The following is a 20,132-nucleotide window of genomic DNA, read 5'->3' as shown; positions in this document are numbered from 1 at the left end:
ATAGAAAAACACTCAGCGAGCGAGACAAATACTGTATTAAGAAACAATTAATCATTAATTTTATAATTCATCATCACCAAAAGCTTATCATGTCTTCCTTGGACCAATTGTGAAAAGGAGGTCATGTCTTTGATTCCGTTCGTTCGTTAGTTGTTAGTTGATAGTTTGTTTGTTTGTCTGTACGTATGTTTGTTTGCCTGTTTGTCTGTTTGTTCTCAGCATAATGCTCAAAGTCATGGACAGATTTTGATAAAAATAAATTCTTCTCCTGAAATTATGAAGCTTTTTTCCTAAAATTTTCATTTTACACACTTGGGCATTTACAATATGTGGCCTTGAGGCGCCATGGACCTAAAGCCCTGTGCCATTAGTATTTTTAGACTCTCTTTTGGACAGGTGCTTTATTGTTTCATACTTCATTGTCTTCAACGTCAACGAAAAGGCTGAAATGAATTTTAAGTGCGCTAAGGTTATTTATACGTTAAATGCTATATACGCACAGAAATACACGGTTATGATGTAACAAATCCACCACTAAAACAATGGTGATACTCAAGCCAGTTGCAAAACAATCAGTCGCTTACCAGAAGTCTAAATGCAAAAAATAAATATAATACAATCAAGTTATAACAATAGGATAAGAAAAATAACCATGATAAAACAGTTTGAGTTTCTTATAGAGATGTTCTCATTTGGAGTTAGCCTTAACTTCATGAAAACCTTATTGTAATTAGTGTAATTAAATTGAATAAAACTACAATAATACGCTCCTCCATAATGCATACATTATAAACAGTAACATTATAATAAACGATTTTACGTTAGACGATAAAACTTAAGCCAAACGACATAAACGTTTTAATATTCAGTCAATTTACTTTCTTCTAAAGTTAAAATAATTTAATGAAAAATGAACGTTATGTATTTGGAATGAATTAAATTTGCGTAAATGAGACAGTCAGTCTATAAGTACGACTGTTCAGAACAATGTAACATGAATCCCATCGACAACTCCGTTGACAATAAATAAAGCCGTCACTGAAGCCGTGTTATGTGCAATTCTAAACTGAACAGAATGGTTATGAAACATCATTATAATCAATGATATGATAAAATATCAACTGATCAGATGGTTACCCTGTACCAGGATCACAGTTAAATGTTTTTCTCAATAGATGTTCATAGATATTTGTCTGGTTATTTTATACACATTTCTCTAATATAACGAGGATATTTGGTAAAATATCGTCATCAACGAGTTGGTCTCTGATAGAGTGCTGGATGGTTGTGACGAGACAGTTTTGAATTACTGTGACAATTGAGACAAGCACGTGAGTACCGACATCTGGCGTGCGGATTCCCAAAGAGTGTAGCTTGCAAGCGTGGTCCCCACTGATATGATTGCCCCTCTGGTTTAGTTTTTTTACGACTTCCTTTTGAGGTCTGTGCACGACTATCAATTAAACAACTCCCAGTGCACTTTTCTTTGAGGCGCCATGTTTGCAGACTTCTTTTCCTCTGATAGCAACCTCGTGCAGGGCGTAGAACTCCACCAAGGAGTACCCTAGTAGCACCAGCGGGGTGAGGAGAAAATGGAGAAAGTTGCGAACGAAACTGATATGCTCTTTGACCTTCATCAATCTTGGTCCGAAAACGTCCATCATGAAGACCCCAAGAAAAGCGAGTTGCTGAAGCCCAGCCAAACCGTACATCACGTAGTTAATGTAGAACGGTGCGTCTTTCACCAGGAACGCCATGGACAAACCGGCAGAGATACTGTACAACCCTCCTGAGCAAAGCAAGATGCCATAGTAAGAAAGGAAACAAAGACCCCAGGAGAAAGCAGGCCAGAAAGGCATGCGACCAGCTTTAATCACGTAGTAGTGGAAGACTTCAGCTGCACCAATGGTCCATCTTCTGGCTTGACGCGCCCACTCAGCCACTTCTAGCTCCACGGTCTCACCGGATGTGGGTCCGCTGATGACAGGGATCGGAATCATCGGAATACGGAGGCGGCGACGAGTTACGCCCATCCATCGGATCAAGCAGATAATATCATCCATATGGTAGGCGGGGTGAACAAAGTTTCCATCAATACACAGCCGCAGGGAAAAGGAGAAAATGCTCATGGAATTGATGTTGAATGGGATGAGAGCCCCCATCATTAGAGTGGTACGGAGAAGACCGGTGACACGGGTGACAAAGCTGCTTCCATCCAAACCCCAGTTGTAGAGCAAGGGTGCCTGGAATATGACTCTATGAGGGGTCTTCTCTTTCATGAACTTGGAAGTCAGAGCTGCGATGTAGCTAGGGTGGAAGTATGAGTCGGCGTCACAAGTGGTGACGATAATCTTTTCAGCATCGAAGTATGCCCCAAGCTCCTTTTGCATTACCTGCGTCGCCTGACGGAGGCCGTGATTGGCATTGGAACACTTTCCTGGGATCTCATTTGGAAGACCAAACGGGTGAATGGTGAAAATTAGACGCTCGAAACCAGCATTCTTAAAAATCTCACGAAGTTTATCGCATTTTGTTTGCACTTCCGGTGTCTTCTCTTCAAAGGAAATCACCATGGAGATGCGCCCGGCTTCGGTCTGGTCTGCTAAAGTCTGAACGCTTCTTGCAATCAGTTCTACTGGTTCCTTGTAACAGCTGATGGCCACCAGGTGGCGGATGTCAGTGTAATCCGGATAGTCTTTTCGGAAATCTTTATTTTTGCTCCTGAAATACGAAATTATAGCATATTAATCTTAGAATTTTGTGGCAATGATGGTATGCCTATAAATATATACATCTTGTTTCGGTGTCTTCTCTTCAAAAGAACTCACCACAATACGTATTTCAAGGTGAAGGCGGATGTCTGAAGATTGGTGTTTTTATGTTAATAAAAGCATCCGTGAAACCACCGGTTACATCAACATAATGCGTTCGACTTGGTACATCCTCCCAGTATCACCAGTTTGAGCCCTCTTCGTGAAAAAGACACACACATGCACTCCAACTATATATATATATATATATATATATATATATATATATATATATATATATACAGGGTTGCTACTTAATATGGAATATTTTTTATCATTGTTATTTTTGAGTACTGATTAATTTTTTTTTTTGGCTTGAGTCATTAAAAAAGTATGCCACTGAGTAATAAAAACATCCAGTCTTCTGTTGTGAGATATTTTGGTCAATGATATCAAATCTGACATAAGATGCTATTCAAAAGAAAGGAACACCCCCAGAAAACCACATCAACAGTTTAATGTCAGTATTAACTTTAAGCTAAGATATTAAAGTAAATGATAGCCTCCGGACAGTGATATGTTACACAGTCAAAGAACTCACTACAGTAAATCATGAAAAGCCAGTAATTGCGGGTATGACCTCCAGCAGCCGCTTGCAGCGCCCTCATCCTACATGGCATACCCTGTAACACGTTTTGTAGAGTTTGGATGGGGATATCATTCCACGCAGTGATATTTGCCTGTCGCAGTTCATCACTATTTACCGGCCAATGACCATAGCTATTAATTTTGTGAGTTACTTTTGCCCAAAGATTTTCAATTAGGTTCATATCTGGAGAGTTTGTAGGCCAGGGCAGTTGCTGAACCCATTGGTTTTGAAGAAAAACAGTGATTCTGCGGCCTCGATGTGGGGTTGCGCAGTCGTCTTGGTACACAAAGTTGTCCTTGAAGATGGCTCTTACCAATCGAAGCATCGTTTGCCGTAGAATGTCTTTGTAGGAATCCTGGCTGAGGTTGCCTCTTACAAAAACCAACTGGTTCTGGGCACCGACATGAAATTCTCCTCAAACAGAGACGTTACAACCCCCTGCTTGCACCCTAGGTAGTACACAACCATCGTTTTATGTCCCTCGTACACGTCGGTGGACACGGATTCGACCATCAACCCTAAAAGATCCATATGTGGCCTCATTACTGAAAACGACGTGATTCCAGTGTTTTGGCTGCAAACGCACGTGGTCCCCAGCCCATTGCAGGCGTCGCTGTATATGACCTGCTGTTAACAGTGGTTTCCCTACTGGCCTTCGTGCAAAATAACCGGCTTGCAGTAATCTCTTGTTCACGATTGACGTTGAAACGGGCGTTTGAATGACATTCTGCCTCTCTTTTCTGAGGACACTGGTTGCCTTTGTACGACCAGCACGGCGTCCTCTAAGGAGAAGGCGATCCTGTCTTCTTGGTGTGATACGCGGACACCATGGTCGAGGTATTGGAGTAGGTGCCCCTGTTGCAGCATTTCTTTGGAGGACTTTACAAACGGTTCTTGATAAATGTTGAATTACCTGGCAATGGCTGTCCGTTTCTGGACATTTTCTCTGAGAGCAAGAGTCCCATAGTAAGCTGCTTTGCTTAGCTGTCGAACCATATCTTCAATAAGGTACCTGTCAAGTTTCAGTGCGATCCCATTGTTGCTTCTCTAAACACACTCCAAAGATTGACCAAACCCATGCGTTTTTATACAAGGGCAGAAATTGCCGAAAAGACCACCCCTCACATTTCTGACCACAGAAAATGCAACTGCATGCATCAATTGTTTCGAGAGTTGTATGGTAATTAGGTAACACACCTGGCTACTCAGGGAGTGACACCTCAGATTTGGATGTAAAGTAGTTAGAGAGAAAATAAATATTTTGTAGAAAATTTACTCGCCAAAAAATAATATTCCATATTAAGTGGTAACCCTGTATATTTCGATCAACACGAATTTCAAGAATTAAAACATCTTTCGTCATTGTTTCTTCGTGGCTTAAATATCTTTTAAAATAAGAGGTCATTCAGAAGTCAATACTTACATGTAAAGGACAATCATATTCTTGCAGGCCAAGGTAACCACGACTACCCACATGAAGACAAATAGAGCCTGGACAACCGGAATTAAGTACCAGGCGACGGTCTGTGACACAAACGGCACCCAAACAGGCATTGGGACGATGATCCAGAAGAGAAGGTTAAACATAAGGTTCCACCTGAACCTCTGTTTTCCTGTTTTCATTGGTTTATGGGAAATTCCTGTGTCATTTGCACCATGAATTGGTGATTTTCTTCCTGGGACGGCTCCCTCTGGAGGTAGTTCATAACTGCCTGCCGTGATATACTTTCTTGTGTTTTTCTCATCGTCTTCTGAAAATGTTGAGGTGATACTGTCTTTGCTCTCTTCTGCGAGACCTTCGCCACTAAATGAAAGGTGGACGCCAGCGTGCGTTATGTTCTGTTCCACTTGAAACTCAGCCATGGTGGAATCAAGGTATTCGGGTTTGTATTGCTCCTTCAGTTTCCGTGACAGTTCTGAATGCAGTTTAAGTATCTTGTTAGATGCGTACGTTTGAAAGTGATAGGTTTGTAAATACGTATTTCGTGTAGGACAAAGAAAATACTCTTTCTTACAATACGGAATATTTCGGAAACTAGGCCTAAGCATTTCTCTCTATTCTGTTGTTGTCGTATTTAGAAAACCAGTGATATACTTGAACTACATGTAACCAGTAACTAGTGAATGTTTTTAATTAAGAACAAATTTGTAGAGAAGTGCACAAAGTTGATTGCAGGTTAATCTTCTGTGTGACAAAAGTGAGAATAGAAGGTTAATGTATTGTCGCTGAGATGCATAGTTGAAGTCTTTCTCTGTCATGTAAACTTGAAGGGTGATAATGCCCCCTCTGAAATCTAAAAGATGAGCATTATGGCTTTTATATATTGGAATCATTTCTTTGCTAGGTTTTTAATCATCGTCATTAACATACGCGTAGCAGGTACTACTGGTAGCCTTACCATCTTTGGGATTAGAGAAATCCACATTTTTCTTTGAGGCTGGCTGTTTATTTTTGAAAGGTTTTTGGAGTGTGTGAACCGCACTTTCTGGGGTGCTGTCAATGCCACTTTCGCTGTCACTTCCTGACGTCACACTGGCGGTGTCGTCATCCACGATGGAGTGCCCATCATCAGCAGGGGAGCAGTGAAACCTCCCGTCACAATCCGGGACCTGTTTGTCGAGATTGACGGATTTTGAGACACGTGACACAGTGTCCATCGAGGTGAAGCTGCTGCTTTGTATATCTACTTGTATATTTATTCCACTGTCAACACTAGGGAGAGTGGGACCAACTTTCCCTTTAAATGAAAAATCGTCCACGCTCACGCTCAATCGTCGTGTGAAGGAAATCGGAACAACGTCAGCCATTGTTTATCTGTAAAAACAGAGAGATAATGAATAAAGCATAGTTTGGCCACTAAAATGCATGAAAATAACCGTGAATAAAAATATATAGTGCTGTTATTTATCATAGGTTTGTTCTTTACCATCCAGGCCCTTAGATTGGAAAAACGGTTTTTCAATTTCGTTTTAAGGAAATTTCATGGTTTCTTGATGATACAGCGAGTATACAACCGAGTTTATATATTTGATTAGGCCATTCACTTTGTTGCATTCACTTCTGTAGATTTGGTGAGTGAGTTTGGTTTTACGCCATAAACTTTCTGCCTTCCGTTTTCTCCTTCACGCATTCAGGATATCACAATTCATCCTTGGCTGCAAGTCCTTCTTGACAATAAAGTTGTTTTCATTGGACCTACAGTATGATGTCGAAACTATTAGACAGCAGCTTGTCATGTAACTCAACAGACCAGTTTGGGTCTAGGTCGCTGATACTAACATTTAATAATTTCTCTTCCAAGATCTGTTACAACTCGAGAGGATTCAAATTTTCATTCTTCAATGAAAACTGATTCTTTCACTGGCAGTGGCTTTCCACACGTTATGGTCACAGAGGAGGCGATCACAGAGGAGGTGACCAATAGAACAGAAATTTACAAGTTCATCCTTTTTCTTGGTTATAATCAGATCTAGTGTGTGGCTATGCACATGGTTTTACCTAATAAAATGTTTTTCTAAATTGAAACTATCCAGACTTGACATAAATTTATTTGTTTCACTGTTGTCAGTTCTTCCCAATCTATATTGGAATCTTCTAGCACAGTCGGCCGTTCTGATAGGGGCTCTACATGAAGTTATTTTAGGTGGTCGGTGACCTCTTCAAAGAAGGTAGAATTTTTGATGTTGTTTTTCTTCGATGGAAGGATTCTGTTCTTAGTAGTGGTGATGTCAACATTAAAATATATTTAAAGATACCCAGGTGCGTTTCTGGGTCTCATTAATGCTTGTGTGACGCCATTTAAATGCAACTAGAGCCGATATTGAGAGTTAATAATTATTAATTACCATTCCCAAATTCAAGCAGCCCTTAGCCGGTAACATCCATCTTTTTATGAAGAACACAACATGGTTGATGTCAATGATGATTAAAAAATATTAAAAAGCGTACAGGTGCATTTCTGGGTATCACAAATGCTCGTGTGACGACATATTGCAATGAGGGCCGATATTGAGAGTAAAAAAAAACATTTTCCGGACACAATTTACTTCACCGTATTGAGCATTTTGAATTCCTTCATGAACAAACATACTAGTATCATATTCTCATGTAGCTTCCAAAATAATACAATAAATATGCGTTCACCTAATCTCTTAGAGTTTGTTATCTCATCCACCCGAAGTCTCACCTGGTCTGTACCTACCTGTTTAAATGACACAAAAGGTCACCGATAATCGGGAGATGTCCGCACGCAGTTGGCTTTGAGAAGGAATTGCTCTCAGCTGATTAACCTTTGATCTCTTCTCAACATTCAAGCCCCACCGATAATTCTGCCCGTGGTTCAACAAGTGCTGAGGAGGTTGGAGAAACGACAGGTTCCACTTGCCTCATCCGGAAACTTTCTTGGCAAGAAATGCTACTTCACGGCCGGGTCTTTTTAGTCGCGGTATTTGAATGCATTTGTAACCAGTGGGGACCATATCAGCCAATACCGACAGGTTCAAATTGGGAGTAAGCCAGGTTTCAACTATAGTTATCAAATCGAGGTTGTTTTCCAAAACGGAATCACGTATCATCACTGCTGTTTTCCTCACTGATCTACTGTTCATTGTGGCTATTGTAAACGAAAGGCCGGTCATTGAGTATGGTTTGTCAATTGTTTTTATATCATCCAGGAATGGGCTTTTCTTTTTCCTCTACGGACTCATAGGCTGGGGTAATAGTTTTCCAATGTCTAGTGAACACGTTTGTTACCACCTCCATATTTAACCAATCTATTGTTATCGGTCTCCTCAAATTATCAAAGTTGGGACCCATCTGCTTTAGCTCAGAGGAAAACCTCATTATGTCATAATAGATGATATTCACAATATATTGGCTTGCTTCGGGTCACCATACACCATGACCCCCGCAGGTATAATTATGTTTAGGTCTTTCATCGTTGCCCAGGTATTTGATGATACCCCTCACTTACTTTTGGCATCAATGTCTATCAGCATATCTGTCGCATATGCCTATACATACCTTTTCATGGTTCTGTTAGAGCGCATTCAGAGCAGATGATCTGCAGACTAAATATGACCGATCCCACTTAAAAGCAAGACGCCTAATCCCATGATGGTCCCCCGGTCTCCACACGCGCCATTAAGCGGATCCCATCTCGGCTCCGAGGTTTTATTAATAGGCCCCTGCTGGGACGACGCGTGTGGGGACGGGGATACCAACAGGAGATTAGGTGGTTTGCTTTTAAGTTGGGGCGGCAATATTTAGTCCGCGGGTCAACTTGTTCTGAATCTGCACTTAGAACAATTTGTCCTTGGGTGAGCAGAAATCCAAATTCAACATATATAACAAGTGTAACTTGTCTCTTCAGTATTGGCTTCCAGTGCGTTGAAAGTCCCGATATCTTAGTCCAAATGTGCAGTAAAATGCAAGTTTACCCTCAGATATCTGAGAAATGTCATGAAACAACCATGTACAAAGTCCTGACGACTTTAAACAAATGAGCATAAAGAAATTACTGAACAACTTTTCAGAACACCCAAATAAGCAAATTTTCCTCCAGCCTACAAAAGCTGTGGCCTTCTCATAAGTGGCGCCCCCGTCTCCTCTCATACGTATTCTAATTAAGTTTAACTCTAGGAATAAAGGGAAAGTAAAAGTCTTATGCTGCGGCTCGTCCGAAGACTACGCAAAATATTGACAGAATTGTAAACCTGCATGTCTTTACAGCCTTGAAACACTTGCAAGTAAAGTTTGGCTTCATGTTGTATTTTCATGAGGATTTAAAACCTCAATTTTTACTGACATTTTCGTTGCGTGTGGATGGTTTGTAATGACCCCACCCTAAATAATGTTATAGCGATTAACTGTATTAAAAGGTAAATACGTGGATACCATAAGCCTGTTAAATGAGATTACGCTCGTGTCAAGAAATAAAAATAGATAAATAAAAAGTAACTGAAAAAGAGGCACCATGCAGCTAATAATCAATGTGACTATGAAATAACATGGAAATAAACTTAAACGAATGAAAGCAACAACATACTTGAAAGAAAAAATAAATGTGCTGCGTTTTCTTTAAATTTAATCATATTTATTGTTAAAAAATTCTTACCTTGGTTCGTAGTGATGTTAGAAGCTATGCCTCTATAATGTCTCAGATACAGCGATCGCTCTTTGTTGACAACGAGGAGTTTGGCGAGGTCAAATGATACCAATTATAACGATTCGATAACAATCTCCAGAGCTTATTTATAGCATAGCTTGCTTTAGCCTCACCTTTGCAATCGGACAAGCTTAACAGATGCAATGTTGTCAATAGCTTATGCTGACACATTACATTATAATATTAAGGATGATGGGTCTTACAGAATATTTGGCATAATGTGGGTCTCCTTGAAACCCCACCAACGAAATGTGTGCAGAAATGTTTGTAAATATGGGACTCCTTAATATGTACATCAGAGATGTGTTAAAATCGATAACCACACTATAAAGACTATAAAAACAATCGATTAGTAAAAAAAGTGAGTTTTAAAACACCCACCTCAATATGCAACAATGAAGTTACCGTGCCAGGTCGGTGGTCGGGTGATATCACACAAGACAGGGGAGAGAGCACGTATGTTTAGCTATCAAACTCAGCTGTCATTATCTACATTGTACTTGTAGATGAGTTTCCAAAATACCGATAAGAGGCCAAACCCATTCCTTTATCTTACCTTAGGGAAGCTTAGGGAAACCTCGTGAATCATATGTGAAGCAACTTCCTGTCTAATCAATTCTTTAACCAACGTTAAATTACGTTTATCTCCACTAGTAGAATGTAGCATTTAATTACGACTATCAATATGCAACAATATGGCTAAATGTGTATGGGCTGTTTTCTGCAGTTTGGAAACTCGTCCACATGTACAGGTAGATAATGAGAGCTCAGTTTAATAGCTTAACATGCATTTGACTATATTTATTCAATTATTTATGTCATCTATATAACTTTCCATGAACGACATTATTGTAATTCCTTTACAATGCTCAGTTGGCCTGCAGGTAGGATTTGGCCGTAAACATGAACTCTTCATGTCATCGCCTAAATGATTAACTTAGAAGTAACGACATTTTGCAGGAAGCTGACGTGCTTATAAAGGCTCATCAGGGTTGTCATCTTTTGAGTACGCTTGTCAATGACACCCAAGAGTCCGTAAATTATGGCTGAGAGATGTTTCGTAGCTTGTGACTACATATGCTCGAAGACATGGTTGGTTCAAACTCCTGCGAGTTTCTTTTGTGACCTGAATGACGCGCCTAGCAAGAAATTGACGGATTGTGACCATATCCTAACGTGATTTTGTTCATAATATTATTATAATATAGATAATCTCGATATTGATTTTATATTTAACTTTTTTTTAAATTCTTATTATTTTGTCTTTACCTTCCCCATTAATAAATTGGTTCACTTTAAGGTGATATAGCATTTTAACACATTAATTACTGTGCATGACAGATACAGTACATTTTTCTTTTAAAGATATCAGTTGCGAATGTACTGAACATAGTTCATGAGAAGAAGCATTCAATTCCGTTTCAATTCTTATTTGTGAACAACATAATTCTATTTGTATCACTCCACTGTACCTGTAGGTACATGTACTTCTCTCGCCCCCTCCTCTCTGACAGACACACGCGCGCCCGCTCCCACAGCCCTAGCCCCTACTCAATGCCATTGTGTCTACAACGAGGTGAAAACAAGCCGTAAACCGTAACCTAGAGAGCGAAGAGAAAGCCAAAAAGAGTTCAATAATAAAAGGGTTTTGTAACGTACGCATTCACCTGTCCTCAGGTAATGACACCAGGGGAGGTGAGGTTATCACTGGAGCGAACATGTCCGTACCTGTCACGGGCTGCTGATAGGACAAACAGCTTACTCATCCAATCAACGGAACCTTACTCTACTGTCTGATTTCTTTTTTAAATTGTAATCCTTTAACAGCGTATTTCGTTCAGATCCTTCTAAGTTTATGCATCTTTGTAAACTTATTTAGTTATGATTTTATATATGTTGTGGCAGTTTTTCCAACGTTTGCATTTTATTTCATATTTTTCATTGTCATTCTAAAAGACATCACACAATATAAGCACTATTTCAAGATGAAGTTGGCATCTTCACCCCAGGCCTTTTACTGTTATCTACCTGAATATTTTTAGGTACACCAGCGTTCAAAGCACCGAAAATGTGCTCAGGTGTAGGGATCTATCATTTTCAGATTGATGGATTTCGTAAAATACTTTTTTATTCGTGACGATTTTTAGTGTTAGAATATTAATGCAGACAATTTTATTGCTTTTCTATGAAAATCCCGCGTTCAAGTTTTCAAAGATATAGTTAATTAATCGGAGCTTACATAAAAATGGCACAGCTGTATGATATATTACCAATAGAAATAATTGGGCTGTCAGATAATGTAAGATAATGATTGAGGAAATTCACCATACAACGTGAGGGTACTTGATTACAATTTGTTGTCATTTGGATGCAGCCCTCGCCCTCTGACATTGTACAGAGCAGATATAAATAGCTATTGGACAGTTAACTTTTTTAATATCTGATTTTCTAAGTGTTTCCTAACTTCTTTGGAGTAGAATATTTCAATTTCACAACTTTTGAATTGTCGTGTCACATGCTCTTTTTTCATCCCATTTTATAGATAGAAACCTTGCATATCATTAGGATTAGGACTTAAATTATCACGGTAAATTACACGCCTGGGATACACTCTTTCAGGTTAAGGAACATTCCTTCCCATAACACAAGAAATACAGTATATTCCAATTTACTCTTGTCAAAAACTACAGGAGATAATTGCAGTAGTAGAAGACATGCGCTATTTCTGTTCCATGAGTCATGTGCACATATATATACAGAGTTCAAGTAATCAGGTTTATAAGAAGACATATTGCACAGATATATACTAACAGAAACCAGTACGGTTTCCGATAAAATAGGGTTGCTCCCCGATATTTAGGGAGACCCATGAATATCGCCAAAAAAGGGACACTTTCTGCTTGTGAGCTACCATATATAAAATCCAGGTCCCTAAACTGTTGATGAGACAACTCCCAGCGCACTCTTCTTTGAGGCGCCATGTTTGCAGACTTCTTTTCCTCTGACAGCAACTTCGTGCAGAGCGTAGAACTCCACCAAGGAGTACCCTAGTAGCACCAGCGGAGTGAGGAGAAAATGAAGAAAGTTACGAACGAAACTAATATGCTCTTTGACCTTCATCAGCCTTGGTCCGAATACGTCCATCATGAAGACCCAAAGAAAAGCGAGTTGCTGGAGCCCAGCCAAACCGTACATCGCGTAGTTAATGTAGAACGGTGCGTCTTTCACCAGGAAAGCCATAGACAAACCGGCAGAGATACCGTACAAACCTCCCGAGCAGAGCAGGACGCCGTAGTAAGAAAGGAAACAAAGACCCCAGGAGAAGGCAGGCCAGAACGGCATGCGACCGGCTTTCATCACGTAGTAGTGGAAAACTTCAGCGGCACCAATGGTCCATCTTCTGGCTTGACGCGCCCACTCAGCCACTTCTAGCTCCACGGTCTCACCGGATGTGGGTCCGCTGATGACGGGGACCGGAATCATCGGAATACGGAGGCGGCGACGAGTTACGCCCATCCATCGGATGAGGCAGATAATATCCTCCATCTGGTATGCAGGGTGACCAAAGTTTCCGTCAATACACAGACGCAAGGAAAAGGAGAAAATGCTCATGGAATTGATGTTGAATGGGATCAGAGCCCCCATCATCAGAGTGGTGCGCAGAAGGCCGGTTACACGGGTGACAAAGCTACTTCCATCCAAACCCCAGTTGTAGAACAAGGGTGCCTGGAATATGACTCCATGTGGGGTTTTCTCCTTTATGAACTTGGAAGTCAGAGCTGCGATGTAGCTAGGGTGGAAGTGTGTGTCGGCGTCAGAATTGGTAACAATAATCTTTTCAGCATCGAAGTATGCCCCAAGCTCCTCTTGCATTACCTGTGTCGCCTGCCGGAGGCCGTGATTAACATTGGAGCACTTTCCTGGGATCTCATTTGGAAGACCAAAGGGGTGAATGTTGAGGATTAGACGCTCGAAACCAGCATCCTTAAAAATTTCGCGAAGTTTATCGCATTTGGTTTGCACTTCCGGTGTCTTTTCTTCAAATGAAATCAACATGGAGATGCGCCCGACTTCGGTCTGGTCTGCTAAAGTCTGAACGCTTCTTGCAATCAGTTCTACTGGTTCCTTGTAACAGCTGATAACCACCAGGTGGCGGATTTCAATGTAGTCGGGATAGTCTTCTCGGAAATCTTTATTTTTGTTCCTGAAATAAAGAAGTAGAGAATATGAATTGAAGGATTTTTTGCGGCAGTAATATTTTTAAAAAATAATAAATATTATATGTACTTTAACACAACAATCTACATAAATTTGAAAAACTAAAACATCTTTCTTCATTGTTTCTTTGCGGCTTCAGTATCTTTTGTGATTTAGAGGTCATTCAAAAGCCAATACTTACATGTAAAGGACAATCATGTTCTTGCAGGCCAAGGTAACCACGACCACCCACATGAAGACAAACACAGCCTGGACAGCGGGAATTAAGTACCAGGCGACGGTCTGTGACACAAACGGCACCCACACAGGCATTGGGACGATGATCCAGAAGAGAAGGTTAAATATAAGGTTCCACCTGAACCTCTGTTTCCCTGCCTTTAATGGTTTATGAGTAACCGCTGTGTCAATGGCCCCATGAAGTGGTGATTTTCCTTCTGAGAGGTCTTCCTGTGGAGGTAGTTCATTAGTTGCTGTATAATTTCTTTGGGTTTTGTAATTTTCTTCTGAAAATACGGCGATACGGTCTTTGTTCTCTATTGGTGAACCTTCTCCTTTCTGGGTAAGAACCTTCGGCGATAGTTGGACGCCGGCATAAATCTGGTTCTGTTTGGCCCTGGTGGAATCTTGGGAACCTGCTTTGTATTGCACTTTCATTTCATTTTGCAGCTCTGAAAGGAGAAGAAATACCCTGTTACATAACAACAATGCAGCGATGGGTTGGTAAATACCCATTACATAGCATAGGCCAAACCATACATTCTTACTTAAAGTATGGAATATTATGAAACAAAGCCATTACATTTTTCTCTTTTCTGCTGTGGTTTTTAGGAAAAGTATGGTATATGAATGGTATATGAATAATGTTGCAGGGCCCACTTAGGACAAGAAAAGCCTTTTTTTATTCTGGCTCAGTAGTGGATTGCATGGTTAAATTTTGCATGAATTAAGAAGACATACATAGGCAGCCATTGTTTATTTGAAAAAATAGCGTCTCACTATTTGCGATATAAAATGATAACTTTGGGGCCATTCAGGATAGAAGATCCGAATATCAATCGTCCAAGGCTCAAAAATGGTGAAATGAAGACCGCTTAATCCTGTAATGGTCTCTCCGCCTCTCACACGCCTCCCCACGCGTCTGGTTTACCACAAAAACGGCAGTTATAGCTATAATTCTGATTTCTGAGCATGCGACCTCCACTGATGGCTATACCCTGTTTTAATCTTTTAAGAGATTATAACAAAAAAAAACGTTTTTAGAAAAAAACAGGGATTAACTTTGAATGTAAAAATGGATTCATTAACTATTGGTAAGTATGGGAAATTGTTGTTTACTCCAGGAAAATTCATTTTTTGGACAAAACGTTAAAAAAGAGTTAAAATCCCTTTTAGCGGTGTTCCTTGCGCAGTGCCCATGTTGGAAACAGTGTTACCGTTGTTTTAAAAACGAACGCAGCTCCAATGCGTATAGTCAAACCATGTAAAATTCACCAAACAATTGTACTTCAGTTCAAATTCCATGCTCAAAAGGTGATATATTTTTCTGGTAAACCACCACTGGCCGATAATGAGGACTGATTTTGATAATTAACACCAACAAGAATTACTCTGACATATATATATAATTATGGCTAAAACACCTACCGAAAAAATGCACCTTTCTACTTTTTACCGTAATTTTATTTTTCATTCAAAAAACGATATGCACAGCTTAAAATTCCAAAACAGCGGCCACCACCACGACATCATAAAGGTAAACAAGGGAATTATACGCACATAACTTAAATTCTCACTGAATTACCATCCAAAATCTTACCTTCCAGTTGAATAAAACTACGTGGATTTGTGTAAAAAATTTTTTTTAATTCTTAAAAAGGCAAAATAATTGTATTCACCAGTTGCAATCAAAATTCTACGTTCACTCCACGACCGCCTCCATGCGTCCCGAATTACCAGTGAATTCCATGTATGAGAATGGTCACACGACCAACAAAATGAAATCTAACAGAAGAGTTGTATCACCTTAACGCTACCAGGGCATTGATATACTATTGGAGTGTTCAATACTGTTAGCAAAACAGTACTTTTACAGTACTTAAAACGGGCATACAAAGCGGTTTTTGTTTGCAATTATTCACAAAAACAGCACTTTCACAGCACCAAACACTTCAAATAAACAAGATCTAAGTCAAATATAACGTCTAACGCGCGCCAAGTATGTAGAAATAAAGAACTAAAATCGCATTTACATCTCGCAATTGTAACGTACTTTGCGTGTCATGTGACTCAGATATTAGCATATGAATGAACGGTCGGGAAGAAGTGTGGGAAAACTGCTCAACCTACTTTCCATCAGTGAAGGTCGAGTGAACAGGCGTACCACGTGCCTATCCTAATTTAACAAGTCAATGCAGCGGACGATGCGAAGAAAAAACTTTTTAGTACAGAAGAGGGATAAAGCAGAAGGAAGTACGACACAAAACTTGCACGAATAGAAGGGTTATAATAGATAGGACAATGGCACGACAAGAGTGGTATTAAGACGTTTAACGTTCGGAAACCTTGCACTGAGACAACGTCGAATGACGCACTGGTTAGGAAGCCCTGATAGTGCTAGTATAGTAAAAGGTGCACGCGCAGTGAATGAATTGTGCGCGCGCAAACCGTTTTCGAAGACCGCAGAGCGTAAAACTGAACGCGAAGAACGGACAAAAAACGAAAGAAAAAATCGCGTTTGACGAATAATATATACATCTGATGGTGGTGATTATTTAAGGGTGCATTCCCAGAGATTTAGATCGACCTAACTCCCTGGGGGTTCACGCTAAATTGCCGTCAGCCGAGCGCGCACCATAGTTAATTACCCCCTTACAGCTTTTAGTAGGCGGGACAGACACTGAAGCCGGCTAAGCTGACAGTAATCTAGTGAGACTCCCCACAGGGATAGATCGATGTAAAATCTATGGGAATGGCGTCTAAGATTTTTGACAATTTTTGACATCACTGTTATATCATCCCAACAACTATGATAGCACCCTCCCTCGGTTTGTATGCCGCTTTAATAATTGCCATTCATATACTAGTGGCTGGTATACCTTACCTTCTTTGGGATTAGAGAAATCCACATTTTTCTTCGAGACTGGCTTTTTATTTTTGGAATGTCTTTGGGGTGTGCTTACCGCACTATGTGGAGTGCTGTCAATGCCACTTTCGCTGTCACTCCCCGACATCAGAAAAAACAGGCGGTATGTCTTCGAAGTGTCGTTGCAATGAGACACGTCAAGTTAAACAACAGTTGACCGAATAAACTTTGAATTGTAGCAGACACTGAACTTTATCATTTGTATCAAGGCAAAGAAAAGAAGTCAAGTACAGAGATATGGTAGAAGACGTGGACCCGCTATCCAAAATCGCGAGTCCTTTTGTCTTGTTATTTACCCTAACTGTAACAATGTGCAAACTCTCACGTAACGGTGCTGAAAGAGCACCACTATTTATTAACGCGACCTAAAAACTCGTGGGCTTATCAGGCTAAACAGCATTATCACGAACTGATCGGTGACGTGAAATAATCTAGAGTGCTTGCCAGCACAACCGGTCACTCTGCACATAGACAGCTAACTACGGCTATCGGGAAAATGTCCTGCATCTAAGCAACTGAAACACAGATTGCGTCTCTTCACAAGCGCGATTCGCGCTGACTCCTCCATTTTTTTTTTTTTTTTTTTTTTTTTGAAATTATCACACTGAAACAACTTATGATTTTATTGACAAAACAGGAACACATTGCTGGTTAATCGTGTTTAGAGGAGACTGGGTTCCCATGCCTAGATCGATCCATCAGAATCGGTCTCACTCCATGGGGATTCACGCTTAATTGCTATCAACTTCAGCGGCTTAAATGTCTGTCACGCCTACCAAATCAGCTAGGGGGTAATCAACTTTCGTGCAGGCTCGGCCTCCGGTAGTTAACTACCCCCTTACAGCTTTAGTAGGCGTGACAGACATATAAGCCGCTTAAGTTGATAGCAATTTAGTGAGACTCCCCTTGGAGATAGATCGAAAGTCTCTGGGAATGGTCTCAAACGCACACAAACAGGCACACAAACACACACACGCCCACATATCTCGCGCTCACTCACGCCCTTACTCATGGCCATTGTGTCCGAAATTAAGTGTAAACAAGACGCCAATTGTATTAGAGAGAGAGAGAGAGAGAGAGAGAGAGAAAGAGAGAGGGAAATAAAAAATTAATTTATAATGGAGTTTTGTGACGTACGCATTCACCTGTCCTCAGGTAATGACACCAGGGGAGGTGAGGTTATCACTGGAACGAACATGTTCGTACCTGCCACGGGCTGCTGATAGGGCATACGACTTACTCAACCAATCAACGGAGCCTTACTCTACTGTATGGGTTTTTAAAACTTTAGACTCTAGCCCTTTAACAGTGTATTTCGACCTGTTTCTTCTAAGTTTATTCAGAGTTGCTGACGATTTATTCAATCATGATGTGAACTATTTTATGGCAGCTTTTCAAAATTTTGCATTTTTACTTCAAATTATGTTTGTCATTCTAAAACCATTAGCCCTATTTTGTGAAAAATTAAGTACAGATGCCCCATGCATCTTTGCCAACTTTTCCTTCTATCAGACTTGTATAGCTGGCTTCATAACAGTCGTCTATAGGGTTTAAAACTGTGAAGAGATGAATAATATATAATTTCAAATTGAGGTACTTTGTTTAATATATATTAGGCAATTTTTAAATGTAAAAACTGATGTTGATAAAGGATATTCAACGCCAATTGGAATGTGGACACGAAACAAAAGATATTATCATTTCCTTCTTATTTAGGGTAGTGATATACTAATATGTAATTTTTACTTGAATCCAATAATCGTGCATATTGCATTATTAACCTCATGTAAAAAAAAAAACAAAAAAAAAAAAAACGCCATAATAATTATTGACTTGATATCGAGATCTTCATCTCTGACAGTCAGTCAATGACAGGTATAAGGAAACATGTTCACATATTTACAATCGCAGAGTTCTTCCAAATTAGATGATGTATTTATGAATTATTGTCTATCTATCTTTATGGAAGTATGTTGCCATATGTTTGAATGTTGAAGCATGTTAAGAGAATTTACATTTGAATATCTGCAGTCAGTCATTAAGTATAAATAGCATACTAAAAGATTATCAACTTTGAAATATATTACACCATATGAGGAGAGGGCACTTGTTTCAATACAAGCCATTTGGATTAAACTCTCACTTTCGGACACGTGTACCCGGAGCAGATAAAAATCTGATTAGCACAAGGAAATTAACATGCCTTTTGACGTCTCCAGTGACCACAACAAACGAAGTGTGAACGGACACGCTTACAGGCTGTTAAGTTAGCCACAAACCACTTCATGCGTCGTCTTACAAACAATTTCCCTTCGTACCAACACCAGTTTCGAACGGGAGTGTCCAAACAATGGAAATCGAGCACATAGCTTGCTCCAAGCTTTTTTGTGAAGTTCATTCTACATTTACATAATTAAAATAAACATGTTTTTTAAAGAGGAAAGGGGCTTTATCTTGCTAACTGAGTGCATCATAAAAACTCTAAAATTGTAAACAGATTAAGGATAAATAATTTGAAATTGAAATATTTTGTTAAATGTATTTTTATGAATGTTAAAAAATTGATAGATATAGGATATTCAAAAACAATTGTTTTTCTGCATATATAAAATGCCACATAGCATACCAAACATGTAGTAAGATTATCGCAGCTACCCTGAGAGAAAAAATTGGACAGTTAAGTGCTAAATAACCAATAAAAACAAAGAGGTTGAAACACCTTGATTTGTGTACGTTCGTTTATCAAAATAACAAAATATGTAATCTTTGCGCTAATGAATGCAATTAACGATATAAAATAAGCCAAAAACCACTTCATGCGCCGTCTTACACACAGTCTCCATTCGAACATGAATAAACATCAGTTTTGTGGGAGAGTGTCGGAAAATGGAAATTGTAGTTTCTTTGTTGATTCCATTCTGCATTGAAACAAACATTGTGTGTTCTTAAAGGGGAAGAGGGACGTCAACGTCATCTTGGAAAATAAGTGCATCATTTTTTTCATCAGTGTTTGTGTGAATGTTGTTCGCGTCGTTGAACATGGCTCATCGTGAAGCAAATTTAAATGTAACACAAATTTTATATTTCCTATATCTTAATCACACCAAAGGAAAAAACAATTTCCATCCCATGAATTATGTCTCGACTCATCTTTGCACTTGGATTCAATGTTTTTGTACCATTTCTTGTCAAATAATGTAATTGTA

General features: G+C 39.6%; 2 protein-coding genes across 4 annotated transcripts; both read right to left on the bottom strand.

The window, feature by feature from the left end:
* Positions 1-18: 18 nt before the first annotated feature.
* On the bottom strand, positions 19-10,017 carry LOC106153448 (uncharacterized). 3 transcript variants are annotated; one of them, XM_087016786.1, is made up of 4 exons: positions 9,948-10,017; positions 5,799-6,214; positions 4,823-5,315; positions 19-2,721 (listed from the first exon to the last, which is right to left on the bottom strand). In XM_087016786.1, the coding sequence occupies exons 2-4, from the start codon at positions 6,205-6,207 to the stop codon at positions 1,461-1,463; spliced, it is 2,163 nt and encodes a 720-aa protein (XP_086872912.1). In that variant the 5' UTR covers positions 6,208-6,214; positions 9,948-10,017; the 3' UTR covers positions 19-1,460. The 3 variants fall into 3 exon arrangements, with proteins under 3 accessions (XP_086872912.1, XP_086872914.1, XP_086872913.1); XM_087016788.1 differs by lacking the exon at positions 9,948-10,017 and adding an exon at positions 9,516-9,861; XM_087016787.1 differs by lacking the exon at positions 9,948-10,017 and adding an exon at positions 7,602-8,468.
* Positions 10,018-12,497: 2,480 nt separating this feature from the next.
* Positions 12,498-17,014, bottom strand: LOC106153447 (uncharacterized). The gene is made up of 3 exons (XM_013527386.2): positions 16,885-17,014; positions 13,966-14,452; positions 12,498-13,770 (listed from the first exon to the last, which is right to left on the bottom strand). Exons 1-3 carry the CDS (start codon positions 17,012-17,014, stop codon positions 12,498-12,500), a joined length of 1,890 nt encoding a protein of 629 aa, XP_013382840.2.
* Between the last annotated feature and the right edge of the window lie 3,118 nt (positions 17,015-20,132).

Source organism: Lingula anatina, chromosome 7, assembly GCF_051362555.1.
Source record: "Lingula anatina isolate TDL-2025a chromosome 7, LinAna3.0, whole genome shotgun sequence".
In the NCBI taxonomy this organism is placed as follows: Eukaryota; Metazoa; Brachiopoda; class Lingulata; order Lingulida; family Lingulidae; genus Lingula; species Lingula anatina.
The sequence above is the reverse complement of the archived record's forward strand: the minus strand, read 5'-3'. Positions and strand labels throughout refer to the sequence as shown.

Bases quoted from the DNA above. Each gene is read 5' to 3' on its own strand.
- LOC106153448 (XM_087016786.1), bottom strand. From the start codon at position 6,207: ATGGCTGACGTTGTTCCGATTTCCTTCACACGACGATTGAGCGTGAGC. The intron at 5,316-5,798 runs GTAAGGCTACCA...AACTGCATTCAG, and splicing joins TTTCTCTAATCCCAAAGATG to AACTGTCACGGAAACTGAAG. The intron at 2,722-4,822 runs GTAAGTATTGAC...TTCGTATTTCAG, and splicing joins AATATGATTGTCCTTTACAT to GAGCAAAAATAAAGATTTCC.
- LOC106153447 (XM_013527386.2), bottom strand. From the start codon at position 17,014: ATGTCGGGGAGTGACAGCGAAAGTGGCATTGACAGCACTCCACATAGT. The intron at 14,453-16,884 runs GTAAGGTATACC...TTCTCCTTTCAG, and splicing joins TTTCTCTAATCCCAAAGAAG to AGCTGCAAAATGAAATGAAA. The intron at 13,771-13,965 runs GTAAGTATTGGC...TCTTTATTTCAG, and splicing joins AACATGATTGTCCTTTACAT to GAACAAAAATAAAGATTTCC.